The 26,163-nt window shown below is 38.2% G+C and overlaps 1 protein-coding gene across 2 annotated transcripts in view; it reads left to right on the top strand.

Annotated features, from left to right (window-relative positions):
• Window positions 1-26,163, top strand: part of dlc1 (DLC1 Rho GTPase activating protein) — a 111,780-nt gene that overhangs the window by 25,549 nt on the left and 60,068 nt on the right. Inside the window, exon 1 of one of the 2 annotated variants that reach the window (XM_067441933.1) lies at window positions 16,185-16,392. The exons of the other annotated variant lie outside the window; for it this stretch is intronic. Within the exon in view, the coding sequence (XP_067298034.1) occupies window positions 16,188-16,392 (205 nt within the window). The 5' untranslated portion in view covers window positions 16,185-16,187. Of the gene's footprint in view, window positions 1-16,184; window positions 16,393-26,163 lie in introns of those variants that run through there. 2 annotated transcript variants of the gene reach the window in all.

The following is a 26,163-nucleotide window of genomic DNA, read 5'->3' on the forward strand; positions in this document are numbered from 1 at the left end:
TTGATCAGCACTCAAAGTTTGTTCATTTAAACCATTATCCGCAGAGAGCGCGAGGGTGAGAGAGAGGTCTGTGCTCTGCGGTCTTGGCCATTAGTTAATTTATATATATTAATAATAATTATATAATTTATAATAACAATCTACTTTTTTGTGTGTAAGTAATACGTTGTCAAATATGTATAAAGTTAAATAGACAAACTATACAAGTATGTCTCTTTGTATTAATTTGTCCTGTTAATGACGTAATGCGCGTAATCGACCAAATGCGCACCCAGATATTCGAATAGTTCGAATATTCATTTTTGTTTTAGATGGAATATTCAAATGTAATTTTTGAGCAATTTTGACAGCCCTAGTCTGTACACATAAAGAAGGAGTCCGGCTATTAGTAGTATCGCATGTGAGGATGCTGCAGGTGGCGGATCATTTACAGCCTTTTCTCACAGCAGCTGGAATAATTCAATTTATAATTTTAATGGCGGATTGTAATCCAGAAGGGTCCAACTGGACAACGGGAGATTCACCCGCAGTCAAAAGCATAAGATTAGACAGGACAGAAATTAATATCTACAGGTAACACTAATACACACTAAATGTGGTTGGATGTGATGTAAGCTAAGTGATCGTTAGATTTATTGTAATGCTTTTTTCTCAGTTGGACAGAACACAAATGGCAGACATGCTACTTGTTCAGATGACATTTTCCACTGAAAAGTCTTATTTTGGTCAACTCCAAGACATAGATTCTGTGATTCTGAAGTATCCACACCGGTGCAGTGAATGAATGACAGCCGCACATACTCCTCAGAACATTAGATACAGCTGCGCAGAGGAGCCGTGCCGATGCACAACCCATGTAAAGATGATAATTCCGCAGATAACTCAAACAGACATGGTGTCAAAGAGGCAAAACGTACAGGTTTTTTAAATTACTGACTCAAACCTTTTGAACAGCAGTGTAAAGGAGAAAATTATTCTGTTGTGCTCCTCAGTCTGCTTTTTGTGTTAGATTCAACACTTCGATCTAGTATTATCCTCACGAAAAATGTTTTAATGATACCACTACTGTTTGCACATACATGTTTCATGGCAGGTGGATTTGCCGTGCAGTTAAAGATGGGGGTAAGTGCTTTCTGGTAACTGTTGTTGGTATTTCAAATCACTAAAACAAACACGCCCCTACCCCAAAAGGGTCTGGGCCCTATTTTGATAGCTCTGCCCCACAGATACTGTACGTAACTTAGGCAATGACAACTGCAAATCTATGCGTTACTAATCCAGGTTGAATATTCAATGAAAAAGTCACCCCTTCCATCACAAAAACACAAACCGTTCTCATGAACAACTCGAAAGTACACGAGCACAACAGTCCAACTAACGACATATTACAATTATGACCATATGAGAGTTATCATGACAACTTGATAGTACACAATACAATTATGACCGGGTCTTTATCATCGCTGAAGTGTGTGACATTACGATCGCAAATGAACAAACAAGTGAACATGACACACAAGCATATTCAAGCAAAAGCCAGCATATATTAGTTCTCGGCTAATGTCCGTCCTGTGTAACTCGTGTGTAGTGAATAATGACGTGCACTGAGCGCTCTTTTCTCACCATCAATAGTAGACACGCCCCTTACTGCTGATTGGCTACAAGTTTGTTATTGGACTCGGCCCGAGTCCGTTTTGTTAAACGGTTTCGAAATAACACTTACCCCATCTTTAAGGAAAATGTAAAACATTACAGTTTTGCTTTTCATTCCCATAGAAGGGCAGTGGAGGAAAAGAAAGACAGGGTTGGTGGTTTTCAAAGCTTTTGCTCCCTCACATTACCTTGATTGTAATCCCTGCAATGCTGATCTGGGATCAGGCCTCCGCATTCTCACTAACATACCATTATTAAGTGAAACTACAAAACTGATCTCATGTCTGTGCCTATCAAGCGCAACAATAACCTCTCATTTGTTCTTATCTCCAATGAGTTCGGTACCTATAATCATGTCTGCAGAACGCCTCCCTCTCCAGCCTTTTGCCCGTAGTTCTTTGATGTGCGTTCATCCTAGAGCATTCCTGCCCCTATCGCACCCATTCCCCCTGTCACGGCTCAGGCTCTGGGTCCAGAACAATGGGTCTATTGCTCACTTCTGATCTCTCTCCCTCACCTGCATCTGGGGTCGAGCCCCAGCTGGGGAGAGCCAGGTCAGTCCAGGTACAGGTTTGTAAGAATGTCTCTGGGAAGAGAGGGGAGGAAAGGGGTGAATTTTTTATTAGAGTGCTTGAGAAACTGTCAGTACTGGGATTAGCCACACAAGCTTGCTACTGCCTGTTTCCTCAGATCCATGACTGCACACACACAAGCAACAACCACATGCACACACAAGCCTGGCTAGTGATACAGAGTGTTCTCTGTCACATCTTATATTTTTATACCGGAATGCTCTTCCCAATCTTATCTCCTGGCTTGAAAATGTATTAAATGAAAAATGGCTTGAGGTGGTAATGAAAGTATAAATGAATTGTATGTAGGGATGTGCACCACCCCTAGATATTTTTGAAATAACGATGGCATATCTGAACGACTTGACTAAGGAAGGCAGCCCATGTGCTGACTGGATTGCTTAGTGTTGTTCCACAAGATTCATTCACCTGTGTTTAAAAACTGGAGAACAACAAGATAAAATATAGATATTTCTAATCATCAAATAATTCTTAAAATATTGTATCTTTTCACAAACAGTTTAATAAACTTTTTTTTTTTTTTTTTTTTACCTTTAAAGACTGGGGAGACTAATGATAAAAAAATAATAATTTCTGTTTGGCTCAGGGGATCAACCCATGTGTGTTTTCTTGACAAATCACTGTAGCATATTTTGATGATGCATCCACGCTGACTACGGAGCCTCTGAATGATCAATTGCGAGACATTCTCCTCTTTACAGTGCAGTTTACAGCATACAGATTGGATTAGCGGTTTAAAAGTTATTAAACATTTTAGAACGATAGTTATTTTTAACTTCTGTCTCTGTCTTTAAGGGTTAATTGACAATAAAAAATAAATAAAAAAGCAGTTACCAATTAGCAGTTTAGCATGTATTGAATTAACTAGTCAAAGCTATCAAAGTTTCCATTACTGAAAATATTTAAATTGAAATTACATGATAATTTTTTATGATTATTGTTAAACTAGTTTACTCAAATATTTAAAGTTAAGAGTTACATTGTATGAGTTCAAAATAATAATCTGCAAGTTCTTAAACCGAATTTATTAACTTTGAACAAGTAATCAGTTACATTATTTGTTTGTTTTACAGTGTAATGTGCAGATTTGTTAGCTTTCTATTCTGCCAGATTAAAAAACAAACAAACAAAAAAGTTTTGTGTGACCCATCCCTAATTTGTGGTTCAAGAATATGGCCAATATATCTTCATATTGTCATTTTAAGGATTTGTGTTGTTATCTACATTCTGTTAGAAGATGGAAAAGAGCTTCAGAAATAAGCTTAATTCTCGATAGTTATTCATGAATTTAATGTATGCATTATTATATTTAAACAATGGCTGGTTATATAATGATGATGGACCCATTATAATCTTATCAACCTTTAATTTAATGTCCAAGAAGTTCAGGAAGAAGAAATGTCATTTTCATAAATTGCTTGGAGGTGGAGGGTCATCAGAGCAAAATTTAATTTGCTCATTTCTCTATTAATATGAAAGGGGAAAACATCTCAACAGCACTCAATTCCCGGCATTCATCCAGTTGAAATGGCACAGCCTTTTATTTGGTCAATTGAAGAGAGAACAGAGAAGACAGCACATGTACATGATGGAAGTTTTCATGACGTGACCTCATGAAAATATTGCAGTAACCCAGGGCTTTTTCACTTGTTCAAAACAATCTAAAATACATCTGAGTGTATTGAATGTTATGTTTATAATATATGTACACCTGGTGGCTATATTAGGCAATTGTTGACATTGCAGTAAGCTAGATTGATAATAGAAATTCATATTAATAAACGTTGATGATTTCTGTTGCTAAATGGCGTGCGGTTTGTATGGAAATGCTGCATTACTGACATTACAAATAATCAGTGTTATAATTTACTTTTTGGGAAGAAACAAAAAAAAAAATACTAACCATGTTGATCTAAATAACAATGATTTGTTTCTATGGATTTAAAAATTGTTGGAAACATTTGGGAAAATGTAAGTAAACAAGTCAACAAAATGTTTATGGTTGTTCTCATGGTTTTAGTCATATTCCGTAAGCATGCAAGTTTTATCATTAGCCCACTTACTGGATGTTCTTTGGGATTTGATCTTATAACACTGGGAAATTCCACTTAAGTCATCAAGATTTCCCATCAGTATGGGTGATTACTATATATGTATTGTTATAGTGGAAAGGCTATAAGTATGCCTGGAAAGAGGAGGTTGTTGAGTCAAGTTTCTGAGAAAAGTAATTGTAATTATTATTGAAAAATCTCTTTGAAATGGGTTTCCTCTTCTACACAGGAGCCTTGATTCACTACCCGCATTTTCTGTCCCAGAACTGGTTTCGTTTGCTCTTGCTCTTGCTCTTGCTCTTGCTCTTGCTCTTGCTCTTGCTCTTGCTCTCGCTCTCTCTCTCTCTCTCTCTCTCTCTCTCTCTCTCTCTCTCTCTCTCTTCTCTCCTCTCTCTCTCTTCTCTCTCTCTCTCTCTCTCTCTCTCTCTCTCTCTCTCTCTCTCTCTCTCTCTCTCTCTCTCCCTCCCTCTCTCTCTCTTCTCTCTCTCTCTCTCTCTCTCTCTCTCCCTCTCTCTCTCTCTCTCTCTCCTCTCTCCCCTCTCTCTCCTCTCTCTCTCTCTCTCTCTCTCTCTCTCTCTCTCTCTCTCTCTCTCTCTCTCTCTCTCTCTCTCTCTCTCTCTCTCTCTCTGCTTTCGTTCATAATATCAGGTTTATTTTAGAGATATTGAGATAATGAGATATTGTGTCATTATTTACTCATCATCAAGTTGTTCTGATACCCATATTTCTGTGGATGTTTCTAATCCTCCTCCATCAAAAATTCCCATTTGCACAATGCAGTCAGGCAAGTACCGTTCTCCTGGCAAACCCAGACTTGTCCATCAGATTGCCAGACAGAGAATCATTCGTCACTCAAGAGAACACCTGTCCACTGCTCTAGAGTCCAGTGGCGACATGCTTTACCCCACTGCATCTGACGCTTTGCATTGCACTTGGTGATGTAAGGCTTGGATGCAGCTGCTTAGCCATGGAAACCCATTCCATGAGTCTCTATATGCACTGTTCCTAAGTCAATCTAAAGGCCAAACGAAGTTTGGAGGCCTGTAGCTATTGACTCTATTGGCAACCTCTGCACACTCTGTGCCTCAGCAGGTGCTTGTTCCCAATTGCTTCAACTTTGTTATAATACCACTAGCAGTTGACCGTGAAATATTTAGCAGTAAGGAAATTTAGCGAATTGACTTATTGCACAGGTGGCAACCAATCACGGTGCCATGCATGCTTGAATTCACTGAGATCCTGAGTGCAACCCATTCTTTCATAAATGTTTGTAGAAGCATCTGCATATAGGTGCTTGGTTTTATACATCTGTGGCCATGGAAGTGATTGAAACTCCTGAATTCAATGATTTACAGGGGTGTCCCAATACTTTTGGCAATATTGTGTATTTGCATACTGTGTTCTGAGGCCTATAGTGTGTACTGGTGTGACAGAAATGTGTACCCAGGCAGTAAACAACCCAATAAATTCTGACAAACTTCTGTGATTCACTGAATAACCTAAAAAAAAAAAAAACATCCTGAGTCCTTATCTAGCCAGCGATTCACATACATTTCCATGCCAATTTTCTAAGACGGTTTCACATGAAATAACCCCGCTGACACGAATCAACCCTCTTCTCTGAACAGATCCTGTCCTGATCTCATGTTTGTCTTCATGTCCAGAGGCAATAGTAGCGCACAGCATTAATGACAGTCTGAATTTTGGAGCTAATGTGCTCTTAGGGTTGTCTGTTATGCTTATTTGATTCTAAGAACTTAATGCCATCTCAATCCTAGCCTTTTATTTCCCACACAGTTTTATTGGCTTTGAAGTAATAGTAAGGAGACTTTGGGTTTGCGCAAGGGTACATTCTTGGCCAATGGTACACTTACAATCCCTATGCTGTTTTCCTTTCGGAAGGCATCTGTTTGAAGACCACAGTTCTGTTGGAGGCTGCTTTAAAGCTACACTGCGTAACTTTTTTTGTTTACTCTTAGCTAAAAACACATAGTTCTTTCAAAAATATATGTGCTCATTAATGTATATTTACTTCTTTCACGTAATAAAGTATTCTCGTAAGTTTATAATAGGCCATTGAAAATACATACGGATGAGGGGTTCGAATGCTGGTTGCCATGTTGCCCCTCAATCTTGAAAGTACATTAGCCAAAGAGGAACATAGCCATAAATTCAAGCTTCGCCTTTTGCGTTTTAACACTCGATGGCACCGTGTTGAATGTGAAGAGGGGGATTGCCATGTTATTCTTGGACTAAATTGGCCACCATAGGAGTTAAAACGAAATCAGTATTGAGAGGAACAGAAACTAATATTCACTGGATTGTCATGTACCTCTTCACCACTAGATGGGGGAAAATATCACACTGTGTAGCTTTAACAACTATGTGCTTTTGGGCCTGTAGACCTCTTAGAAAATAAACTTTCTAAAACACATTCTCACAAGTTTATTTAATCATTCAATTTGTATACTAAGAATGTCTAACATAGACACAATTCCACCACAGTGTCATTTCACTAGCCTGGTTCTACTGTACTCTTGTACATTTCATTTGTACAGAGAATCACTCTTCATTGACAAACATTAACTTCTTTGGGGAGGGTACTCTGTTGAAGTTTAAAACTACTAGACCTGTCCAGAGCCACTCTGGATCTTCCATAACCAATCGCTAACGTTTTGTCTTGACGCATGCCATCTCAAACTTGCGCACAACATCAATGTCATCATTCTCAGCCACTCCCTCTGTTCGTTGATTGGACCGGTTAAAATTTTATCGGAGAAAACCAGACAATATATTTTGCAATCCTAGATGGAGTACCGAAGGAAAATGAAAATTGAGCGAAAGAACATAGGATTGTGGAGCCAGACTAGAAGTTACATTCTGAATACATTTTTAAAGGTGCCCTAGAATGATTTGAAACAATATGTTAAATTGTTCTCTGATATCTACATAGAGGGTATGTGGCTTATGGGCAAGAATTGTCCAGATACAGTTTTGCAGGTCCATTTACAACCCTATAAATTGTCCCTAGGATGTAATGCTCTGTTTTTGCCTTATTTGGAATGGTCATGAATATTAATGTTGAGCTCTGCTCTAATTGGCTTATTTCAGAAGCTCACAGCAGTTCAATAAAGCGGCTCGTAAGTCCTGGCCGTCCTGACAGAACACAGACTGGCTAAACGAAACTTTAAGCAAAACATCTCAAATCTTCCATCGTTGCCTCCAGTCATCCCGATTCTCCATGCATCTGGCCAGTTCATTGGTGCTCTGGGCTCCTGCATCCCTCTTGAGTATGTCCACATACGTTAACGTGGGACGTCCTCTTGACCGATGGCCATGTGTTGGTTCCATAGCACCAGCTTGCTGGCTGGCAGCTCTCGATGCCTTCGGCAATGTCCTGCAAGTCTCATTCTCCTCACAGCAATCTTATTGCTTACTCTTGGTACTCCCTCATACAGGATTTTATTGGTTACATGCTCACTCTTGCTGATGTTAAGCACTGCATCGCAGCATCCTGGTGTAGCACCTGTGCAGGGACTTCTCTAAGGTTGGATTCAGGGTCCAGCATTCACTGCCATAGAGGAGAACAGACTCTACCGTCGCGTAGAAGAAGCTGAGCTTGATTTGGCGGGAAAGGTTGGAGTTCCATATACTGTTCATGCCGTTCAGGGCCCTCCATGCAAGTGCCTTCCTCACTTTTAGATCTTGCTCAGTTGAGTTGACCCATGCGCCCAGGTATTTGAAGTCCTCAACTTCTTTCAGCACAGTGTCTCCTGCTGTTATCAGAGGTTGATATTCTGGTGGAACGTTGTAGGTCATGACCTCAGTTTTCTTTGCATTTATCCTAAGGCCAACCTTGGTGCACTCTAGCTCTACCCTGTGCAGTAGTTCCTGTGCTTGTTCCATGTTGTCGGAGAGCAGACTGATGTCATCTGCATAGTCAAGGTCTGTCAAGACTACTGCCGGGTGTCGACTTGACTTCCTTGGTGTCAGCGTGAAGCCAAGTTCCTGCTCTCGCCCACTGATCGCATAATCAAGGACTATGATGAAGAGAGAGGGGGCTAGTGTGTCCCCTTGCATAACTACAGCCAGGATGTCAAACTCCTCGCTGTTGCCATCTGGGTCACCACCCTGGCCCTTGTTCCTGAGTACATGGACTCTATTGACCGGAGTAGGTTCGGAGGAATTCCGTATGCCTTCAGGATCTTCACCATCGTACCTCGGTGAATCCCTTTTTGAAGTATATGAAACATAGGACTGCATTCAGGTTGTCCTTCCTCACCTCCTCAGTCAATCTCTGGGCTGTAGCAGACTTGTACTTGTTTATGTGGTGTTTTCAGATCATCCGCGCGTGAGAGAGAGCTCGCGTGCATATGGTTGCCAGATTGGACATGTTTAGGTAAAACACCGGATAGCATACATGTTCTTTTAACAGAAAAGCTCTGTTTGGGGGATTTAAATTACTGAAATTTGACAACCGCACGAACGATCTTCTTTCCCAAACCAAAACCAGTGATGACTCGTCTTTTTTCGTCAACGATATTGCATGTTTATATAACGTTAGTCACAATGTAGGCTACGCAGTGACTGTGATATACTCTTAATACAAGCATGCAAACACATCCTACTTAAGTTCTCAAAAATATAAATATATATATTTTTACAAAGTGAATAGCCTTGTCAAATGACTATAGTTTTAACTTATATGGTGGAAAAGGTGACGTTTGCTAGAAGGATCGAGTGAACGATCTGTAAGCAACTTATCTACGGTTGTATTTTGTAATACAAAATAATATTACTCTTTGTCATTAGACACACTATTTAGTTTTGTATGATACTTGGTGTTTCCTATTGTTACTGTACTAGCATTTTGCATTATCTAGACAATGCTGTCTCTAAGATACTTTCAATTTAATCAGAAATTGTTTAAACAGTCAATAAGTGGATAAAATTGCTACTTGTTTGCAGGAATACCGTTGTAATTGCCACTATCTTCAGTTTAAGACGCTGAGCGAAGCTTGCTTGAAATGGGCCGAACAAACGAACGATCTTGAATTAAATTGTAGTGGTATCCGATTATAAACATCAACCATGACTGTTGACATTTTTTATCTGTGGGAAGGGTAGAAAAGTCTCCTGAACAGCCTGGAACCTGACGTGTGTCCATTCCGCTCCGTCAGTTCCCTCTGACAATGCACATGTCTGGACAGATGCAAATGTTGGGGGCGTGCGTAAATGATGCGTCACGATTGGGTTTATGTTGAGAAGCACTTTTTTTCTGTGGTGTTTTTGATTTACGAGATTTACATAAGTAGGTGGCAATGGTGTTTGAGACTCACAGTATGGGATGTCCCTGTACTGAACTCGTATTATTTCACTATGGCAAGGTTAATCACATTTTTCATTCTAGGGTACCTTTAAACAAAAATTAATTGTCTAACTAAGACCAATTGCATAGCTACACTGTAAAAAAAAATAAATAAATAAATAAATAAATAAAAAAAACATCCTTAAAAAATAGGGCACAGTGTATATAATATAATAAAATATAAATAAGGATAAAATATAAATATTTTTTTATACATGTTTTTTTACCTGTATTTTGAATTACACATTGCATTAATTTCTGTTTTAAGGGTCAAGGGAAATTTCCGTCTAATTACTGGATAATGTACTGGCAGAAAATTACCAGAACATAGCAAATAAATGATGAAGGCCTGCCTGATACAACATTTCGAAGCCAATTTGAATGTGACATTCATAAAACAAAATAAGTTTTAGTGTTAGTTTAAATAAAATGACAGTGTAATGTTTCTGTTTCTTCTACTGTAGCTTTGACTGAGAATGATCTCTTTTTGTCTTGTTTTTTTAGCTGATGTCACTAGTAATTCCCATTTGTCCATTCCCAGGGTCATTCCCTGGCTGTGGTAAGATATAGTCCTGCTGGACAGGAAACTGTAGTGCATTGTGAGTTGATGGGATGAGCAGCTTGTTCAGTTTTTGTAGAGCAGGAAATCATCTTTTCAGATTTCTGTAAAGAGCGCTTTTAGCCCCATATGTGGGCCTTGAGCAGTCTCTATCCCATGACTCAACAGCACAATACTCAGCAGGGGTCTTATGATGTGAACACGGGATAGTTTTTTTTGTTTGTTTTTTTGTTTTTTTTTTGTAAATGTCAGCTTGTTTGCTTGTCTCTGTGTTTGGGTGTGGACTTTAATCTTATGTTGACTCCATAGATGTTACCTCTTGAACTCTTTCCCCATTGTTTTGTGTTTGTAGGTCATTGTGTGTACCCAGGTGATCCCTCTGTTAAGAGTATCAGGATCAGTCTGAGTATTTTGGCTGCTACACAATATCATGATGATCGACCAGCTTTCTTTTGCTTATTATGTATTTGTGTCTCTCCATCTTAATATCATCACCTAAATATCATTTCTGTAACAGTGTCTTAGGTGAGACAGAGAGCGAAGGAAAGAGAGACACATTGATTATCCTTCCAGAGCGAGACATGTGTTCTTCTCAGATGACAAAAAGGCTCCTCATTCACTAACAATGATATGAACCTCCTCATTCACTTTACATGCTATTGATGCAATCACTCCAGGAATGGAATGTTCAGGAGAGATGAATGAAAGAGTTTGGATGCTTCCCAAAAACGTGTACGTGCTTATTTGTGTAAGTGATTGTGTACAAAACTCTGCTAGGGTGCTGAAAGTAGGACGAAGTGTTTCCAGACTTCTAACATTACACATGGGCAGACATCTTGGTATTTCCAAGAAGATTGTGTTTTTCTATTGTAAATTAGATGGTGAGGGTGAGGTTTAAATGTGTGTTTATGTTCTCTTTTTGGTGTGTGTGTGTGTGTGTGTGTGTGTGTGTGTGTGTGTGTGTGTGTGTGTGTGTGTGTGTGTGTGTGTGTGTGTGTTTGTGTGTTTGTGTGTTTGAGCACCCTTATTGAACCCATTTAGATCTGTGCACTTTGTGTTAAACCTCTTATATATTTGCAAAAAAAATATTATACTTTGCATTATACTTTTTGTTTGACTTAATTTATTGGTCATTAAGCCATTAATCCTCAATTTTGGCAGTTTAGAAATGTTATTTATTTAACAACTTAGTGACTGCTGTGTGTAAGTTTTAATGATTGAATCCTGGTCTGGATCTTTAAGCTGAAAAGAGCAGAAGAAATGAAGCTTATTTCCTTTAGCTTTTCCTCAGAGGTCATAAAGTAAATTATCAGCTGTGTGTGTGTGTGTGTGTGTGTGTGTGTGTGTGTGTGTGTGTGTGTGTGTGTGTGTGTGTGTGTGTGTGTGTGTTTTCTGTGCTATTATTAAGCATCTATTGTAGTGCAACTCTTAGCTGGCCAATTAACCCTCATCGCTTGCTTCAGTGGTGCATTACTGGGAATGCAAAAGCACTAATCCCAAATTTACGTCGCTTTGGCAAAGTATTCTAAACACACAGTTGCTATTATTATCTTCAATTATCAACTCTCTTTGAATGCTCATAAACCCAGTCATTTCACACCCCAGCACACACACACTATCACCCACACATACGCACACACACAGAGCACATGCCTCCTTACAACCTCTTATTCAACATCATTACTTATTATACTTTATATCTATACATTAAATGTACATAGTTTCCATGAAATGATTTTGCTAAAATACTTTTCTAGTTATGCTTAATTTATGTGTGAATCAGTTCAAACTCTCCATTTCATTGTTGACAAATCAGAGGTTTATTTTATTATTGCTTTGTTAGTATACATTGATCAGACAAAATATTTCAACCACCTTCCTAATATTTTGTTGGTCCTCCATTTGCTGCCAAAACACCCCTGACCCGTCGAGGCATGGACTCCTTTAAGATCATTTAAGTGCTGTAAGTTGTGAGGTGGGCCTCCATGGATTGGACTTGTTTGTTCAGCACATCCCACAGATGCTTGATTTTTGGAAGCCAAGGAATTTAAAGGCCAAGTCAACACCTCAAACTCTGTGTTGTGCTCCTCAAACCATTCCTAAACCATTTCTGTTTTGTGGCAGGAAGCATTATCCTGCTGAAAGAGGCCACAGCCTCCAGGGAATATTGTATTCATGAAAGGGTGTACATGGTCTGCAACAATGCTTATGTAGGTGGTATGTGTCAAAGTAACATCCACAACATTGCCCAAAGCATCACACTGCCTTCGCCAGCTTGCCTTCTTGCCATAGTGCATCCTGGTGCCATGTGTTCCCCAGGTAAGCGACACATGAGCCCGGAAATGCGTATAAATAATACGAGTTTGCAATTTTGTGGAATGTGTACGCCAAAATGAGTTTTGGCGTGCATATGGTATGCAATTTTTCGCGTGCATATGATACGCACTTTATGGCTCTTTCGGCGGTGGACAAGGCTTTGCAGCCCCATACAAAACAAACTGAAATGTACTGTGAGTTTGTGGTGTTGACTTGGCCTTTAAATTCCTTGGCCTCTAAAAATCACGCATCCAATCCAAGCAAATCCAATCCATTTTGACACATTTCTATCAGAACCAGCATTCACTTTTTGAGCAATTTGAGCTACAGTAGCTCGTCTGTTTGATTGGACCACACGGGCCAGCCTTCGCTCCCCACGTGAATCAATGAGCTTTGGCCACCCATGACCCTGTCAAGACCAGTTCACCACTGTTCCTTCCTTTGACCACTTTTTATAGATTCTGACCACTGCAGAATGTGAACACCCCACAAGAGCTGCAGTTTTGGAGATACTCCGACCCAGTCGGCTAGCCATCACAATTAGGCCCTTGTCAAACCTGCTCAAATCCTTACGCTTGCTAATTTTTCCTGCTTCTAAAGGGGGTCGCACACCGGACGCGAAGCTCAGCGCCACATAGGGATGCGCGATATACCGGTACTGGAAAAATACCGGTATATATTTTATTTAAAACGGTACGATATCATGATTTGGCACATTTCGGTATATGCTGCTGTTCCGAAGTTCACCGCTAGATGGCAGCGCGCTACCCAAACTGACCCGAAACAACCGGCAAATGTGAAAACAACAGATGAACAAAATGGATAAAGCAGTTGAATCTCACTCAAGATGCCCAAAACGAATTAATAAAGAGAGGAGTAGAAGTGACATTTGTAATGACTTTGCTTATAAAACTGATGAAGAACCATCAAACCTAGCCAAGAAGCATCTGTCACTATTCTGATTTTAAGACTTCTGAAGAGATCGACAGGTCAGTGATCATTCAAACCATCTCATTTAGACATTTATTTTCTTTTAACACTGATCAACGCACACACATAGCCTAACATAAGATCGAATATCACAATCTCCAGCGTTCGTTTCAACCAATGACATTTAGATCTCATTATATTTGCACGCGTACTATTGCACTATTTATATTCCCGTTAGACACAACCGCCTGTGTTTATGTGAATAACTTACTCACTAAAGATGGACATTTGTACATAACTCTGTGTATTTGACTGTTTAAGGAAACTTAATGTGTAATGTGCGAGCGTGACTAAGTGACAGGCGCGTGTGTGTGTGTGTGTGTGTGTGTGTGTGTGTGTCGTATGAGCTCATATCTCCTGTAACTGTTATTACGAAATGCTATAAAATCACTTGCATGTTCAAATGATTTCTGTTCTCCATCCCGAGACGAGCGTGAAATGTTGAATCGGATTATGCAGATTGCTTTAGTGTAGTGCGATGTCTTTTGAAACCAAAAGCAATTTGCTCATTTTGAGAGATTTTTGCTGAAATTATTTCTCACAAGAAAGTTTTCAAATGACTGATTTGATGTGATAAGCTTTGCTGATTAATTTACTAATAAACATTTGTGGTAATTTCCCACTTTATAAACTCAAAACTTGCATAATTGAACTCATTCGCGTGCAATATACCCGCGCTAATATCAGACCTTGTGGTATCGATTTAATATCGGTACTTCGGTATTAGATTGTGGTACCGTACCGAAGCCAAAATTGTGGTATCGAGCCATCCCTAGCGCCACATCTTTAAAATTCGAACACATTGTTTTCAATGAGTGTACACACACTGGTGGCGGCATTCGCCACCTGTCCGCGGAGACTCAGGAAGATGTTCTAAATCCTGCCGTGCCACAGAGCACCATTTCAAGGTTTTTTATTAAATGTATATGTGGAGTGAAGCTGAGTTTTTTGTTTTTAACAGCATTCTTCATGAGCACTGTAATATTTAATAGACATTGTAAACTTAATTATTATACTAAAAAAGCAACAAGTTACCATAAATCACCCATGAAGAATAAATCACAACGACAGTTATGTGGTTCAGAGTGTGTGAGTGCATGTTGAGTGTGAACTCAAATGATTAAACCTGCAAATCAAATTAATTATCTTAATGTTATATTATATTTGCTTTATTGCACAGCATTATTTCTTTCCCTGTCCAAAGGGTGCATGTATCGACTAACAGTTCAGCAATGCAAAATAACATCTATTGTTTGGCGGGCCTAATCCAGTTCATTTACATATAATCTAACTGTTACATAACTAAGAACTTCCATTTGGAGCCTGGTAGTGCACTATAGCTTAGAAAAGTGTGGATTTACTTAAATCAGCAAAAATGTACTCCGGTGATGGCTAAACCAGGCAAAACCATAAAACTATTTTTTTTTTTTTTTTTAAAGTCTTAAAGGTGCAGTATGTAATATTGACAGCTAGCTGTTGAAATGAGTACTATAGTCCAAATTCAAAATATTGGAGAGTTGTTTCTCCCACCCCCTCTTCCTCAGACTCATAGTTCACACGGGTTGCCAGATAGGACATGCACAAGAGCGAGTGCAATTGACAATGCGTCGAGGAGACTTACACCCTTAAGTTGATGAGTTGATTTATCCACGTTTTAATACGCTCTCATTCATGTTTTTTAGATGGTTGCCAATGCTTTTTGGGTTGGATTGAATCTACAGTCTCTGCCCCAGTTTGTTTGATGGCTTCCATGGCTACAATACACTGTGTTTTCGACCAATTGGCAACCAGGTGTGTGAAAATACTATTGGGTAAATTGCCAGTGGGTGGGATCACGGAGACAAAAACAAACATTCTAACACGAAACCCACATTTCAAAGTAGAATAACTGTAGAATCAGATAAATAAGTGTGATCTCAGCATATTTCCTAAATATCGGCAAACATTGGTATTTTTATGCTTTAGTACAGTCAAAAAATTACATACATCACCTTTAAAATGCAATGATATTTCTAAATTATTGCATTCATATGCAGTTATTTTGTAATTATAATAAGTTTTAAATGAAAAATAAAACTAGTGTAGCTTTATATGAGTCTAAGTTGTGTCCTCATTTAGAGAAAAATGTAATGCATAGAATATAATATAAGAATATTGTGCTTGAATTCAACAAAACAAAAATTCCCATCCACCTCAAAGCTAGGAAACAAATATAAGTGTGGGTTTGATGACAATGTGCGACACCTGCTTCTTTTTGGTTGCATGTGTAATCTTAGTGTAGGACATTTGTTTGTGGCTTCCTCTCATGTAAGAGTACATGCTCGCTCAAGCAGAATGAACGAATGCGCTAAGATGAATTTAGATGACGCACGTTTTGCCTCCATCAGTACAGCCACTTAGATGTTCCGAATGCAAACTGACAACATGAAGACAAGTAGCAGCTTGAAGGACACACAAAGAGAGCGAGCAAGTGCACTTAAATTACACAAATGTGAATTTTTTTATTCACATTGCGGAGGCACTGAGGCCTGTGACTGAAAGCACTCTGCCCTACACACAAACACACACACACACACACAGTAGCGCAGGACTGGATGTGAGAGCGTTGCAGTGGGAACTCCCTAATGCACACTGCAGCACAGCACGCAGAACCGGACATGGAAAATGGACTGAGTAGAGAACGACAGACCCGGGAGAGAGGTGAAGTAGGACGAGAACATAGAACCGAAAGAGCGCAGGAGAAGATGCCGAGGTCCATGCGTCTGCAGCTTCTGCAAAGATCTCTGAGTGAACACATCAGACACTCCACCTGCAGGGCTCTGGATCTGTTTAACAGAAACACACGAGACCAAAGGGTGACAGGTGAGTGTGTGAGTCGATGTGGAAGTGGGTGTGGATGTGCGAATGTAGAAGTGATGAAAAAAGCATGTTTCTAAGAATGAATATGACCTCTTTATGATGCTATAGGTGGTACAAATGCATTTGGCCTTTAAAAAAATTGTGATGGTACCATAGTACAGTGACAGTATCAGATATGGAACTCCTAATATTTGCACCATTGTACTAAATACAACTATTCATATAGCATGATACCTCAGCGTATATATTTATGTTTAAAATATGGTTTTGCGTTGAGGATTTTTGGTCCCACTTTATATTAGGTGCTTTTAACTACAATGTGCTTACTTTTAAATGAATTGTTTGATGCAATGCTCTTATACATGCCATTACACTGCATGTTAACCCACCTTTAAACCTAGCCATACCACTGACCTGTCCCTAACCTTGCCTGTATCCCAGCTCAGTAGCAGCAAAATTGTTTTGCAATACAACCTGAGCACAATAAGTACATTGTACATTACATTTTTTTATTTATTTTTATTTAAGTATGTAGTAGTTAAAGACACCTACTATTACGTGTGACCAAGTTTTCCACTTGGTTATGTGATCTCATGACTAAAATAAGTTTGCTACATAGCCTACTTGAATCCTTTTTTGGGTTGTATAGTGCATTTTGAGTTGCGTATGTTGTATCTTAGCCATAATGTACTGAGATTTTGAATGCGTTAGTGATTAATGCATTATGAATGACATCTGATAGTCAGTTATGAACTCAGGAAATGCTGTGTCATTCAAGTGTTTTAAAGATGGCTGACTACTAGTGCCAGGAAATCATAAGTGGTTTATTGTGTTGTGTGTGAGAGTGATGCGAGAGGGATGGAGAGAGATGGATTAACTTTTTGTGGTTTTATATGTGTGCTTCTAAGGTTCGGTCTATAGTGCTTCCACACGACTTAGTCTGACAGAATGCATGCACTTCACTTCCTTATGAATTAAATATGTCAGACAGTGAGCCATCATCCAGTAAGGCAGGGTTTTTTTCTCCCATGGCTTTTTGAGAAAGAAAAAAAAAAGTCAAGGAAATTTTGAAACCCACCCTAACAACACTAAAATTTTCATGACCAGTAGCAGTGTGGTCTAATGGTTTATTCAGTAGTGTGGGCTTACAACCTATCCATGGATATGGGTTTATTTTTGTGCGTGGAAAGATCTGTGCAACTGTCAACTTCATTGTAACGAAAACGTTAAACAAATTACTTCTAATTTTAGTTGTTTTGACTACAAGTTCAAATTCTAGTGTAGTTTAAACATGTAAATTCACAGGTTTTCTTTCCAAAAAGAACCCAATATTGGATTTTTTTTTCTCTTTTAATTCCTTCCTAAAAATAAATCGCAAATGTTAACCTGGACTATGCCACATCCAATACAATGCTAATTAAATCATTGTAATGTATTGTATTAGTTCACCCAAAAATGCAAATTATGCCATTAATGACTCACCCTAATGTTGTTCCATACCCGTAAGACCTCCGTTCATTTTTACGTTTAGTACTGTCCATGTCCAGAACGGTAATAAAAATATCATCTAAGTAGTCCACATGTGAATTCAGTTAGTTAATTAGAATCTCTTGAAGCATCGAAAATGCAGGTTAGTCCAAAAATAACAAAAACTACAACTTTAGTCAGCATTGTCTTCTCTTCCATGTTTGTTTTCAATCCGCAAACAAAGATTCAAACGGTTATGAATCAGCGTATTGATTAATGCCAATGTCACGTGATTTCAGCAGTTTGGCAGTTTGACATGTGATCCGAATCATGAATCAATACGCTGATTCATATCCGTTCGAATACACATAATAAAACAAAACACAATATAAAGTCCAGTCCTGGTCGTGCCTTGTCCTTCTCATTCTTACATGCTTCCGAGCTCCCTTATCGCAGGTGACGCTCATCAATCACGCACCCGTCTCGCTCGCTCCTCCCACGTCTCTCGCTCGTCAACCTCGCCACAATGCCGTTAATTGCGAGATGGCAACCCGTGATGTTCCCGGAGCTGTTCACGTCCTCAGTTTTGGATTTATGCGTTTCTATGTAAACGCTATCAACGGTGAAACAAATCTGCAGCAGTCAGGTGGTACAAGTAAGAGCTCTGGAAGTTATGCTATAGAATGCCTAGGAAATATATTATAGAATGCCTGAAGTTTGTAGGCAAAGTATAAAATTGTCTATATTTCACACATTTCCTATGCATTCTGTTTAATGCCAATGGCCCAGCCAGCAGAGTATAGAATGCTCCCGCTACTCACTTTCGGGTTTCCACTCACGCCACAGAGGCTTATCCCTATTGTTCCCAAACGGTTGCTGTGTCACGATGTCGGAACAGGAAGACTGTGCAGTGCCATTTAAAATGCCATTGCAGCAACAAGTAGTTCAACACCACCAACGAACATCATTTACTTTATGTCGTAGTTCTTTGCTCCTTTTCGAAAACATTTTCAATGCCATTAAAGGCGTGTTTTGATACTTTGCCTATAATTCAGCTTATTTGTAGACTGCCCAGGAAAAGTATGCAGCATAATCACAAAAACCAGACATTTCATACTTCGCCTACAAACTACAGCCATTTTATATATTTCATATTCTATACAATACCTGCTTTTCACACAAATGTTATTATTATTATCTGTGCCTCCACTGGCATTTTCACACTTCAGCAGACAGACAACAAAATAATTAAATATTATGACCTAAGTGGTGGAAAAATAGCTCTGTTTAATGTTTTTTTTAAAAAAGCTTTTATATCAGTGTAGAATTTATTTCTTCTCTCAACAAAGAACCACGTACAGTGCTTAAAATATAAAAGCACCATTCTCAACAACAAAGTGATCTGTTTCTCAGATTAGAATAGTCATGCTTGATTTTTACCTATCTTTTCCCTGTTCACATTTTTTTGTTTGGTCAATTATATTTATACTCAAATTATACTTTTCGGAGAAACATTGCAGAAATATTGGGGGGTGGGGGGTGGCATTGATTGAAATTTTTTTTCCCCTGTTTTCCATTTTATTTGAGAGTGATAAAACCTGGAGGATGAGTTCATGTTTTGGAGTATCTGTACAGAACATTCAGATCTGCCTAAGCTGAGCTAATAGTGCTGAGCAAACACAAACACACTCAAACAAGGTAGCCAGCATCCAAGAAAAAGTACTTGCTTTAATAAGCTGTTTAGGTGATAAATAACTTTATAGCTGAGGTGTGGTTCGTATCTTTAAAGGTTGGCAGAATTGTGATAGCTACTATTAGTATGTTGCCATTTGGAGGCCTAGAATTATCTGTGAGCAGGTGCTCATTGAGCGAACGCTTTTACCCACTATCAACTTACTCTAAATGGTCTATTAGCCACTCATTTTTCCCTCTTATTCTCTCACTCTATACCTCAAAGCAGGAGCATAAAATCATTATAACTTTTTTAGTAATGGACTAAAACAAGCAGTTACCTTCCAGCAACCAGTAGTGTTGGTGGTTAACTTACCGAAAACCCAAGCATAAGCATAGGGAAGTTTGTCCAATAACAATAAACGTATTATAATAGCCTATATTAGCAACTGAATAAATATGATAAATAGACTATTACAATTGTTATTTTGTTCAAATAAAAAGTAAAATCCATAATTTTAAATGCCAGAATTTAATTTAAGCATAATGGATGAAAGATGGATGTGTTGTTATTGTTTTAACATATTTCTTTTATTTGATTTTATGCTTTCACCATTTTTTCCCCTACCGTTTTCATTTTTTTTTTTCTACCGTTTTCATTTTTTTTCGTTTCATCATTTTAATTTTAAAGTTTTTCTATTTTATTTTTTTATGGCAGATTATCGGTGAGTGGACAATAAGAAAAATTGTTATAATATAAATGCATTTTAAAATAAAACAAAGTTCATTTGGGCATCACAACATAATGTACAATATGAAAATGTATAATTAATTCAGAAATACTAGGGAAAAATAGCATGATGAAATTAATATTTATTAGCAAAGCTTGCAAGTCTTTTATTATGTCTCCTCCCCTCGTCAGACTGTTCTTACTCCTACTTTGATTTGTTTTTCCATCACCTCACTGTCTTTCATAAATCAACCTCACTGACCTTCCTCTCTCAGCAAATCTCCCCATATTAGTCATAAACCAGCCAGGGCCTCTCTTGAAGTCCTCTTTCTCCAGCTTCGGAGGGGCTAAGGGTGTGGATTCCAGGTCAGAGGCCTACCTTCTCCCCTCCTTTCTCCAGAAGCAGTGGACAGGTCAGAGGTGATGGATGTTAGCCTTCCCCTGCCCTTTTTTCCAGAGAGTGTGAAGGTATCTTTCCCTAGCCTCAGTACCCAGAGATGAAAGAGAGGTGGGTCACGACAACCTAAGGCTTCTTCAAACGTTCTTTTCCTCAAATCCCTCCTTTTCTTCCTCTTGACATCGAACCATTGCCCTCTTCCTTCATTTCCAGGCAAGGGCCAAAATGTTGTGGCTTCGGTAAGCAGGATGTTTGTAATAAAATAAAAATATCGGAAATGACTGTATAAAAGAGTGTGGGTGTTGACATGGTAAATGAACTGTGTGTATAGTTCGCATGAGTGTGTGTAAACAAGCAGAGCATATAGCTATAAAGTCAGAAGAGATTTACATTCGTCACATGCAGGCTGTGAAAATAAGATGTTTCTTAAAGATATAGTGTCTAATTTCTGGGCCAATATTGGCACCAAATGGATTTGCAATTTTGAGATTTGTTAAGTGACAACAACAGTTTTTTTTTTTTTTTTACATTTGAAAATGGGAAAAAAGTATCATAACTGCCTTAAATATCAAGACTAACTTGGTCAACAAGTCCATAGTGAATGACCAGCATGACTGCTAGTGAACAACATGACTAGATTAAAGCCTACTAGTAAGCCGCACAAAGCAGGTTGAGCTAGCATGAAAATTCACCCATCTGCTCAGGACTTTACGTGACATTAGTATGATTTTCTCGACTTGCTTTCTCCACTGACAGGTTTTAATTGGATTAGCTGAAGAGTTTAGCGTCATAACCCAGCAGGCTAACGGTTGATGAAAGTTCAGATTGCCTTCAGGTCAGAGGTCACCCGCGCAGCTGCAGTGTTCAGTTTACGTGATGTCTGCCTTCCAGGCGACCAGAGGACAAACTGTGTAATCGAGGACCCTAGCGCTTAGCCCGCTAATGGAATTACATAACGTATAACCGGCTTTGTTTGATATTAATCATTAAAGCAATCTTGTGAAGGGGAGTCAGGACACATGTTTACCATTTATAAGACTGAAAAAGCCATGGCATATAAAGAAAAGAAAAATAATTCTGAAAGAAACTCTTTATTCATAAATGTTGAACTTAATTTTAATGATGATTAGATCAAATCACTTTGAGACTTAAAATCTGCTGAAATGAAGTACATTTTGAACAACACTAAGATTTAAAAACAATAATTATGCCTCCGTTTTAAAAAAGAACATACAAATAAGTATCTAAGTAAAGAATATTGTTCGTCCAAAAATGAAAATCCTCACCCAAATTGTTCTAAACCTGAATGAAGTTTGTACTATGGCTGCTGAGCTCTGCTTGGTTATAAACTTATAAACTTCCAAATATCTTCCTTATAGCAGAAGAAAGAAATTTAGGTTTGGAACAACTTGAGGGTGAGTAAATGATGACAGAATTTAAATTTTTGGGTGAACTATCCCTATAAATCTTTCCCCACCTGCATTTGTTTTAAAGTTACCAGTCATCGCCGGCATTTTTGATAATTTTCACAAAATTTTTATAGTATTGTATGAATATCTGAACATACAATATGCCAAAAGATAAAAACAGAGCATCTGCTTTTAAACAAACAAAACAAAATAAAACATGTATTATACCGTGATGCATTCTTTTATTATTTACACTTGAACGTGGGCCAATTTAAAGTATATTTTTTTAAGCAAAAAGCTAAGAAAAATGTGTTTAGACATCCAAAACGCACAGAAAAAATACATTCAGGAATGATGATCAAAACATAGATGGATTAGATTGCGTCCAATACTCCCAAAGCTGGCACAATCCTAGACCTCCTGGATTGACTTTACATTACGTAACTTTAAACAGTTTAGGTGTATATGCTGTTTAATGTTGATTATCACGCTATTTTATAAATAGCTATCACTTGTTTCTGCTTCTTTGTTGCCTGTGTTTTGATCTAAAGAGTCTGTACTCTTTCAGTGTGAAAGCCCCCCTACCATATAACAGTGATAACACGGAAAGCAGAGCAAAAAAATTTTTTGACAGTGGTAGGGAAAGAGTTAAGTCAAGTCACATGTTAGGCCAAAGTATACTTCACTTTGAATGCATACTTGAGGGTCAGCGTACAGTGCGAATGTCATCAGAAGAGACTACCTGAACGCACACCGCCGGATATTTGTAACCGTGTGTACTTTGTGCCAGAGGTGGACAGTAACTACATTTATTGTATTGTACTTAAGTACACTTTTCGAGTATCTGTACTTTACTTGAGTATTTTTTTTTTTTTTATTCAACTTCACTACATTTGAAAGACAAATATTGTACTTTTTACTCGACTACATTTCTATCTAGGTCCTCAAAGTCGAAAGTTTTTTTAGGAAAGCCTATCAGGAATCACTCTTGTAGGGTTTTGTGAAGTTCAATGATTGACCAGCATTTTTTTAAACTAAAGGGATAGTTCACCAAAAAATACAATTTATGACATTAATGCCTCACCCAAATGTCGTTCCACACCCGAAAGACCTCCGTTCATCTTCAGGACACAGTTTAAGATATTTTATATTTAGTCCGACAGCATATCTAATTGTATGCACACTATACTGTCCATGTCCAGAAAGGGAATACAAACATCATCAAAGCAGTCCATATGTGACATAAGTTAATTAGAATCTCTTGAAGCATCGAAAAGCATTGCTTGTTTTCAAATCTCAAATAAAGATTCAAATTCGGATCGCCAATGTCACGTGATTTCAGCAGTTTGGCAGTTTGACACGCGATCCAAATCATGAATCAATCCGCTGATTCATGACTGTTTGAATCTTTATTTGAGGTTTGAAAACAAATGGGGAGGAGAAGACAATGCTGAATAAAGTCGTAGTTTTTGCTATTTTTGAACCAAAATGTATTTTCGATGCTTCAAGAGATTCTAATTAATAACTGATGTCACATATGGGCTACTTTGATGATGTTTTTATTCCCTTTCTGGACATGTACAGTATAGTGTGCCTACACTTAGATACGCTGTCAGACTAAATATTAAATATCTTAAACTGTGTTCTGAAGATGAACGGAGGTCTTACGGGTGTGGAACAACATTAGGGTGAGTCATTAATGACATACATTTAATTTTTGGCTGAACTAACCCTTTAAGTACTTCTGAAAACAAATACTTCTGTACTTTTGCTCAAGTAAAAATCTGTTTTTACAACTTTCACAGAGAAATATATGACTAGTAATACTTTTACTTTTACTCAAGTAATGAAGTTGAGTACTTTGTCCACCTCTGCTTTGTGCATGCAGGTTGCACATGTGCATTTCATTTTTTTTGTTGCAGATTTTACAGGGATTGTAACTCGTGCGGAGAGATTCCTTAAAACTGTGCATGCGTCGATCACCTGTGTATGCATATGAGTCAAAAGAAGTATACTTTGCAAGGTTGTGCGCATATGCACACGTACGCATAAAAAATTAAATAAAAACAAAAGTATACTTTCGGCTTTTACGCGTTATAACAATACAGATGCAGCTTCCCATTAATAAACAGGAAAACAACAGTGTCAATAAAGAACTGTGTGCTTGACCAATTCTCAAGTGGTGTCCATCAGGTCCGACAGCTTTATTTGTACATCCGCTGTCATGCTGTGTGACTTTGCTGCTTTTGCTAGTGGGTGTCAGTCTTTTGTGTCCTGAGTGAAAAGATCATCAGTGGGGAGTCTTGTTGGCTGGTCCGATTTAAAGGGTCCTCGTCGCGCTTAAGCCCTCAGACCAAAGCCTCTTCAACTGGGTACATGCCCAGTGAAGCCCAAAATGTGTGTGTTCATGCCTGCTAGTCAGTGGAGGATGAAAACTAGGGGTGTGGTATTGTACCTCCAAGTTGTTAAGTGTTAAGAATAACAAAGCCACACGGAAGTGTCAAATTAGCCGTTTTGGCTTGATCTCTATCTTTTCCGCCTCTCTTTTTCTCTCACACTCATTCACACACTCACTCTCTGCGAAATTCCATGGCATGTTGTTGATTCCCACAGCTGGCCGAGTCTAGTTTGAAGGCCTTTTTCTCAAGGTCATCCTCTTTCCTTTCCACCTGCTCCCCATCTGGCTTACGGCTCTCATATCGACCCTGAGTATTTAATGATTTACAGCAGCTAACCTGTTCCAGCCGGCCACAGGCCAGTCCGTGATTCTGAGTCGCACTGCTTCAGGAAATTACCACCATGGAAATGTTTGGGGTCCAAGTGGACTAGGTTGCACACTCTGATTAATGCTGGGTAAAGCTACATAATAGAACCAGATTGAACCATTTAAAGCACTGTGGTTTGCCTATTCTCAGTCAATAACAACCACATCAGTAGAGTCATCTTCATCTGAAAAGAGTTTGTGCCATAATCAACTTCAATTTAACTTGTTTTTTTTTTAAGTATATTGCCCCGGTTATGGCCTGAGGATTGTTTTACACATCATTGTACAATTACCAAAACCAGAATTCACATTCTCACGTGAAAACTTTTTTTTAAAAAATTTTTATTTTATCACTGATTCCTGTCTTAATTTGTTTGATATTATTTGAATGTATTTTAATTTTCCAAGTTTTTTCATGTTATTTATTTATTTTTATTTTCATATTTTTCAAGTTGTATACTGTGTTTGCATGTGTTTATGTTGCATGTCATCCTTTATTAACGTGTTTGTTTGTTTCCACCTCTTTTTCAAGTTGACCTTTATTTCATTTGAATTATTTACTTCAGTTTGGTTATCAGAGCTTACTGTTGTGCGAATTCCAACGGCACACTTCAGTTATAGCAGTGAAAGAGTAGCTAAACATTTAATTCAAAACACTTTTTGAAGATAAAAACGTTCAGTGACGAACGGTAATATCGAGGGACGCAAACTACTTGACATTTTTTTTTTTTTATGAATTTTCACCATTTTTGTATTGAAAAAGGACATTATTTTTGTAAATCATAACTGAATATGACATGACAAGAAACGCTTTGGATTTTTACATATGATTTGTAATTAGTTTATACTCATAACTACAACTATAACTGTAACTTTACCATACACAATCTTATTTATTTTTTCTTAATTTCTTTAAATCCCTTTTAATCTTTTAATAATTTAATTCCTTTAAATAAACGGGACTGCTCCAACGTTCATCCAAACAGATTCAGTCACCCTTAACACACCTCACAACACTGGAAAATCTGATTAAATAATCTGTAAAACCATCAAGATAATCAGGACTTTAACTAGGATTATAAGAAAGGGAGAAATCGGCCCAAAATCGCCCTGATAATCTTGTAGTGTGTACCCAGCATGAGTTTAGTCAGTATACTTTCCCATTGGTAAATACTTATTTAAAAGCTCTGATACCTGAAAAAGCATTAATGAAAAAAAAGCTAAAGTATTCTTGACATTTCAGCCCCATTAGTGTTAATGATGGCTTATATCATAAAGAAAGAACAGAATATGAAGACTCTTCCTTGCATTACAGTGCAAACCACCAAAGAAAGAA

Source organism: Pseudorasbora parva, chromosome 4 (genome assembly GCF_024679245.1).
Source record: "Pseudorasbora parva isolate DD20220531a chromosome 4, ASM2467924v1, whole genome shotgun sequence".
Classification (NCBI taxonomy): domain Eukaryota; kingdom Metazoa; phylum Chordata; class Actinopteri; order Cypriniformes; family Gobionidae; genus Pseudorasbora; species Pseudorasbora parva.